The sequence below is a fragment of the Homarus americanus genome, unplaced genomic scaffold (genome assembly GCF_018991925.1).
Source record: "Homarus americanus isolate GMGI-L3 unplaced genomic scaffold, GMGI_Hamer_2.0 scaffold23578, whole genome shotgun sequence".
In the NCBI taxonomy this organism is placed as follows: domain Eukaryota; kingdom Metazoa; phylum Arthropoda; class Malacostraca; order Decapoda; family Nephropidae; genus Homarus; species Homarus americanus.
Genome location: NW_024733231.1, coordinates 1,173,671 through 1,181,376, shown reverse-complemented (window position 1 = coordinate 1,181,376; position 7,706 = coordinate 1,173,671). Strand labels below are relative to the sequence as shown.

Below are 7,706 nucleotides of genomic sequence, written 5' to 3'. Positions count from 1 at the left end.
TAAACCAGAGCCACATACTCCAACACCTCGACCTTAAGCCTTAAACCCAACAAATTGTTTTAATCCTTGGTAATGGGTTTAATTATTGCAGTATATCTGGTATCATTATTTCGTAGATAATTGAATGGTTATCTTTTAATAACGTTCTAAATCAACCTCTAACTCTATATTATTCTCAAGTCTTTATTGAAACTAGGGAGTGGGAGGAAGGAGGAAGAAAGGGGGAAGAAAGGAGGAAGAAAGGGGGAAGAAAGGGCATTTTCGCTGGGGTTGAATGGGGAAGGAAGAGGAGGAGGAGAAAGAAGTGTGTGAGTAATAATAATAATAATAATAATAATAATAATAATAATAATAATAATAATAATAATAATAAACGGTTTATTAATAGAGTTACAGCCGGTGTCTAAATCAAGTATACATTTGATTTAGACATAATGATATGCTTTGAATACATTTACAGGGCTGTACAGTATATAAATCAGGAGTTGTTTACTCACAGTTACAGACACCTTGAAAATACGCACTGTCTTCCCGTAAAAGTACTGAACTGCCTTAAATTAGCTACAGGTCGATGTGATGACCTTGGCTGCTGCGGAGCGCCAGGAGACAGGTCCTCACTCAGTGAAGTCACTAGCGTGTGTGTGTGTGTTTAATATTTCAACGAAAGAGACATCATTATCGTGTTTATTTACCAACCAAAAATAATAATACTCATAATAATTGGAACTACGATTAAGGTATTTTCGTAATTATCGGCGCTCAGTCTCTTATTAATTAAGTACACTTACAAAAGTCTTACCTAAAGTGAGTTATAAGTACAGTTGTGAGGAGAAGGACAGGCGTAACAACCACAACACAACCCTCTCTCCGTCTCTCAGCTGCACCACAACAATGATCATTGTACTACAACAACAACCCACCAACCACACGGTGTCCCACAAGGCGAGGGTTTGTGTGGGAGGGGGAGGAGGTGGTGTTGGGGAGGGTTGGAGAAGGTATTGAAGGCTATGAACGAGGTGTGGGAGAGAGTAAAGAAGATGTTGGGGAGAAGTGAACGTATAGGGGAGAATGAGAATGGGAGGATAAATGAGAGACAGAGAAAGTGTAAGAAACCCGAGGGAAATGATAGGAAGAGGTGAAGGAGGTGTCGGGAGGGGTTGGGGGAGAAGGAGGAGTGAAGACGAAGAAGAATGGAGGCAGGGGTTGACCAGCTCCTTGTCCTCTGGTCCAGGAAGACAAGCTGGAGGACAATGGGCCAGTCAGCTTAACTCACACACTAACCCCAATAACCACCCACCAGTCCTTTCACCCATTCAGGGAAAAGGGGGGAAAATCGGGGCTTTTATAAACCCCTACAAAGGCGTCAGGGGGTTCCTCCTCGAGTGTGAATTGGAGGAAGGATCTCGGAGGACCCCAGGTGGTAGGATAGAAGGTAGAGGTGTAATGGAGAGGGTTCTGGGGTGTGGTGAAGGGCTACAAGAGTGTGTTAGATGTTCCTGTGGTACTACTTGAAGCTCTAGAAGATGTAGGCGATGTAGGGATGTGTAGGGATGTGTAGGGATGTGTAGGGATGTGTAGGGATGTGTAGGGATGTGTAGGGATGTGGAGATTGAAGCCCTCTAGTGTCAGCGGGACCTGGAGTGCGGGTGGGGTTAAATTCTCTAATAATATCTGCCAGGTGTCTCGGTCAGGTATATAAGAGGTGTTATGTGTAGCTTAGGTTAGGTCTCACGAAACCTAATGAAGCGTCGGCGGTGTTGTGGTTGAGGCTGCTCGTTGTGGTATAGAGTACTGGTTGTGGTGGGGCCGTAGGTTGGAGGATAGAGAACACAATATATATCAATTAATGTAAAGGAATGTTTTTTAGGATAATAAGTATTTAATATAATCAATTGCTTCGGGACCCAAGGTATGAAAAATTTAGTTCCCCTATGATAAAACAGCAAACACGAGCAACCAAGGATGCCTATAGCGTTCTCCTTCATAAACGAGCGCCACGCCAGACGATCTTTCACCATGACCTTCTGTCAGTATTATCTCTCGTTTTCGATAGGAGAAATAAATGGTGTAAGTGATTAGGTGCTGTGAGGACTAAAGAAGGAGAGAATGAGGTGTGAGAGACGGACAGGCAGGAGGAAGGTGGAAGACGCCAGTGAGGAAAATAAACGGTGTGAGGGAGATAATATGGAATGTCCGCTCTGGAGGCGACGATTATGTGATGGTGTAATGATAGAAATAATTATGATCAACTGTTTCTCCTCCTCTGGAAATCTCCCAAAACCAGCCATGATGAACCTTAAATCAGACTACTACTATTACTACTACTACTTTTTTTTTTTTACGTGGCCTCCAGCCTCCCTCAATGGCCACACCTTCGCCGCCATTTTATTACCTTAAAATTAAATATCCTAATACATAAGTAGCTACCCTGGCTGTGTTGAGTTAGTTGAGCTGCAGATCTATGCGGCATTCAGTGACTGTAGCCTCATAGTCAATATCTGCAACTGTTGTCGGCTTTGGGGCCGATTCTCTCGTTCCCCTGAGGCAGAACAATGCAGACCTAAGCAGAGAGAAGGACAGTCGACATCTCAACCAAGCTGTAACATAACTTCTGGGCTGCTGCTTTCGTTCAGATAACACCTCCGCGAGTCTGGCATAGAAACATTTTGCACTTGGTCTCATCCCTGATCAACATTTAGAATTCTCTCCCCATTTGCCTGATCTTGTCATTCTCGTTCCTCCTGTGTGTAGCATCTAGAGCTAGGTTACGGTGACAGTTTGCATGGGGTCAAAAATCCTTATGTCGAAGAAGGTTCGCTGTCCCCGCGTCCAGAATCCTCGAGCACTGACGTCAACACGGGCTTCGTTGGATGTGTTTGAAGTCCTGTGTGGAAATTCTCACTGTGCAGTGGAAGGAGGGTCGGTTCTACCCTAACATCATGGCAGGTTACCTTCAACATATTTGCTGTGAGATCCCTTATTTCGTCATGTCTCATGCACACGAAGCCTCCTTTCTTGCACACCATGGCGTGGTCGATGTCATAAGATGAGCCACACACGCATTGGGAGGGCAAACCTTCTACAGGCCTACCGTACCCTAGAGCAATGGCATCTGTAAATTCTTGTTTATTAAGACTGAAACCATTTGCCCTTATCGGTAACGTAGTTAGCCAGTTCGAGCGACTTCTTGGGGGTTCAAGTTCTCTGACACTTGCAGCATCAGTTGCTGCAGTTTATCACTTTGGCCGTGCTGTCGTTCTGTCGTAGTGGACGGTCGAATCTTGTTTAATTCGCTGGTATCCACCTCACTTGTTGCATCCTGAGCTATTATGTGTTCGGTGAGGGCTACTACTACTACTACTACTAATAATAATAATAATAATAATAATAATAATAATAATAATAATAATAATAATAATAATAATAATAATAAATAATAATAAAAAACAAAACAATGCCAAATGACTTCTACGACCAGATTTTAAAACCTTTCGAACCCAAAACCAAAATTAGTGTACAAACCAATTATTGCCTCCCTCCCCCTCCTCCTTCCCCTTCCCTTATGAAAACCCATAATAACAATATCATAAAGCTGACCCCTTGGCATTTATATCCCTTTAAACCATAAATATGACTGGAGCATAAATCATAGCGGCGCGCATCTTGTGTTGGTAAGATGCCCCGGCCTGCTCCACAACCTCCCGTGCCACAATACCCCAGTAGTGATGACGCTGAGGGTATAATAATGAGATAATTGTTGACCCCCCGAGCGGCCTGGGTATATAAAGCCAGGGAGGAGAATAATGACCACCATTAATGTGAGGTATAGAAGGTCGTCCTCTCCTACAGTTCACCGAGGATAGGTAAATGTTGTAGTGGTTCCTCGAGTACCCGTTACTTCCTCGAACACACTCTCGCTACCCTCGCTGTGGCTGAGACTACACGATCGCCGGGTGTACTTTGTCGCTAAAGATACGTAGTGTGTGTGTGTGTGTGTGTGTGTGTGTGTGTGTGTGTGTGTGTGTGTGTGTGTGTGTGTTGTTCATCTGTCATTACACACTTGTCTTAGGTGGCAGTACCAGGATCATCGTGGTTGAGGCGTGAAGCTGTACGGAAGTAGAAGTTTGTCGCTACAGGAAATATACTTAAATGTACATAATTGTGGGATAACACGATAGCGAGGAGAATTGATTCCTTGTAGAGAGTCGCTGAGAAGAGAGCACTGAGATATCACGGTGGGAAAAACAGCTCTATTGTGGGATAACATGATAGCGAGGAGACTTATTTCTTGTACGGTATTCCTCTGAGGTAAATACCGAGATATCAGACTTGTTTAATTAAGAAGCATCATGATAACGATAAAACTGATAATTCTAGATGTCAAAGTAAGAATGAATGTTTGTTATGTTGTGGGATAACGTGATAGCTAGAAGATTTATTTGTTGAGGTATATCAGGGTGAGAAGAACGCTTGTTTATATAAGGCCACAACCCGGTATAACTTAAGCAGTGTTTGTTATACAGCTGGCCTCACATGCCGAGTTCCCGGTACATTACACGTCTTAGCCTGAACAGTAACGGAGAATGTATTTCTCTGCGCGTTTAGGATTTTTTACAGCCAGTGACCTACAGGAAGGAATACGATAAGCCGGGTGTTCTTATTTAGACTCGTAATGACCTTATGTACAGAGTCTCACCCTTGAGTCGGTCTGCTTGTCTTAGAGTTCATGTAAGATGCGGAAAAGACTGTTATACGTTGTGGGTTATCAAGATCACAGGAAACTCTTTTACTGTGGGATATCACGTCAGCCCTGGCACAACGGGACCTTTTGCTGGGCGTAACGGCACATTACCGGGCGATTCACGTAAAAATATTCCCAGCGATGATTGATCAGGTGAGGTTCCTAAAGGCGAGTTGTTGGGTTCTTCGCTGTATACTCTCTCTCTCTCTCTCTCTGTGCCATTTACCCTTCCATCTCGCCTCCGCCCCTCCAACCCTCTCTTCCTCCCCCCTCCCCCTCATCTACCCTCCGACCCTCCCCTCCACTCCCTCCTTCTCGTTCCCTTGGGCGTGGGTGTTTGCTCGACGCTCCCTGACATGGATGAATAAGAAATTAACTCAGGATATATGTGGGCCTGCCTTTGTTGTTAAGGTGTACGTCGGTGGTGATGTTGTGGTTATAGGTTTCTGTTGTTGCTTTTGTAGGAGGTAATGTTGTGGTTATAACTCCTTTGTAGGTGTCTGTTGTTGCTTTTGTAGGAGGGGATATACAGTATGTTTGTTGTGGCTTTTGTAGGAGGTAATGTTATGGTTTTAACTCCCCTGTAAGTGGTGATATATTTCTCTCCTTCTTCTTTCCCGTTTCTCTCTTCCTTTCTCCTCTTATTTCCCTCAGCTCCTCTTTTTTCCCCTTTCCTCCACTCCTTTTTAAAATCCCCTCTTTCCCCTCTACCCCTTTCCCTTCCATCATCTACCTCTCCTCTTTCTCCTCCCCCTCTTACGCTCTGTTTCTCTTCCTTCTCTCACCTATGTCTCATTCTCTTATTTCCCTCCTCCTCTCCCCCCCCCCCTTCAAGTCTACACGTCTCACGACAGCCTCAGGAGGACGTCTGGGCCCCTAGAGAAGGTCGTCAAGACTTGTGATGCGACACAAGACACTCACGTCGTCTTCTTCAAGGCCTTCCCAGTTGACACCTTAATACTACTTAAAAAAAATTTAACTTAACATTTTTTATGGACTTCTTAATGCCAGACGCCGTTTTCTGTTGACTTCTTAATGTTAGAGGCCGTTTCTTATTACCTTCTTAATGTTTAAATGATACTTACTATTTTCTGTTGATTCTTTAACACCAACCTTCGTTTTCTGTTGACTACTTAAAACCAGTCTTTGTGCTTCTTTCTTTTAACTAAGTAATAGCAGATGGCATTTTCTTTCGATTTCTTAATACCAAACCATTTCCTTTGACTAAATTTTCACTTGATTTATTTATACCAGACACCACTTTTTCTCAAATCCTCAACACCAGACACCACTTTCTCTCAAATCCTCAACACCAGACACCACTTTCTCTCAAATCCTCAACACCAGACACCACTTTCTCTCAAATCCTCAACACCAGACACCACTTTCTCTCAAATCCTCAACACCAGACACCACTTTCTCTCAAATCCTCAACACCAGACACCACTCTCTCTCAAATCCTCAACACCAGACACCACTTTCTCTCAAATCCTCAACACCAGACACCACTTTCCCCCAAATCCTCAACACCAGACACCACTTTCTCTCAAATCCTCAACACCAGACACCACTCTCTCTCAAATCCTCAACACCAGACACCACTTTCTCTCAAATCCTCAACACCAGACACTTTTAAACACCAGATGCCGTTTACTTCAGGGTCCATCTGGGTAACTTCTTAATACCAGAGGAGGAAATTACACATATTCATTGGTGACAACTCGTCCCCCTCTTGACCTGATAATCAGACCTAAGTGGCTTGAGGTGTATTTGCATATTTATAACGAGTTCCCTCACATACGCAGCTCCGACCAGTTTGTCTCGTGGTGTGGCTAGTGTGTGGGTGGAGTGACTAGTGAGTGGGAGGATTGGCTAGTAAGTGGAGGCATTGGATAGTGGCTGGGAGGTGTGGCTAGTGAGTGGAAAGATTAATTAGTGAGTGGGGAGATTAACTAGTGAGTGGATGTATTGGTTAATGAGTGGGATGTGATAGGATGGAGTGAGTGGGGGAATTGGATAGTGACTGGGAGATGTGGCTAGTGAGTGGGAAGATTAACTAGAGAGTGGAAGTATTGACTAGTAAGCGGAGGTAAGACTAAGGAGTGGGAATGTTGGGTAGTGAGTGATAAGAGGATTAACTAGTGAGTGGGAGGGTAAACTGTGGGAGTATTGGATAGTACTGAGAGGTGTGGCTAGTGAGTGGGAAGATTGGCTAGTGGTAGGATGGATTGGATAGTACTAGGAGGTGTGGCTAGTGAGTGAAAAGATTAATTAGAGAGTAGGTGGATTGGTTAATGAGTGCAAAGACTGGCTAGTGAGTGGGAAGACTGGCTAGTGACTGGGAGGATTGGCTAGTGACTGGGAGGATTGGTTAGTGACTGGGAGGATTGGCTAGTGACTTCGTTTTACTGTCTTTTCAGTTTTCCATGAAAGATTGAGCGACTTTATACTTTTTTTAAAGATTAAGAAATGTTTTTGTTTGTAATATGTGTCAACTCTTTTCTATCTTAGTTACGCTTTTATTATCATCCTCTTTCTTCCCTTTCATCGATAATTCCTTCTACGCTTTTATCTTACGTTGTTACTTAGTTTAATATTGAATTCATTATCTTAGTATTTCATTCATTGTCGTAGTATTTCATTCATTATCTTAGTATTCCATTCACTATCATAGTATTTTATTCATTATCTTAGTATTCCATTCATTATCTTAGTATTCCATTCACTATCATAGTATTTTATTCATTATCTTTATTTCATTCATAACCCCCCCCCCCTCTTCCTTCACTTTTCATCATCACCAATTCACACTACCTTCTTATCATTCTTTCTCCCGATTCTTCCTTCTTCCTTCACCACCTTCTCTTGCCGCCCACCCCTCCATCTGGTCCAGTACTCTCTTGGTGTTTACCTGACTCACCTGCCTGTGTGCATGTCGCTCCTGATTGGCTGGTTTGGTTGACTG

At 43.4% G+C, this 7,706-nt stretch overlaps 1 protein-coding gene across 1 annotated transcript in view; it reads right to left on the bottom strand.

The window, feature by feature from the left end:
* Nucleotides 1–4,065: 4,065 nt before the first annotated feature.
* The window catches only part of LOC121869468, a 97,891-nt gene continuing 94,250 nt past the window's right edge, over nucleotides 4,066–7,706 (bottom strand). The window contains exon 4 of the mRNA XM_042370821.1: nucleotides 4,066–4,130. Within this exon, the coding sequence (XP_042226755.1) occupies nucleotides 4,066–4,130 (65 nt within the window). The remainder of the gene's footprint in view (nucleotides 4,131–7,706) is intronic.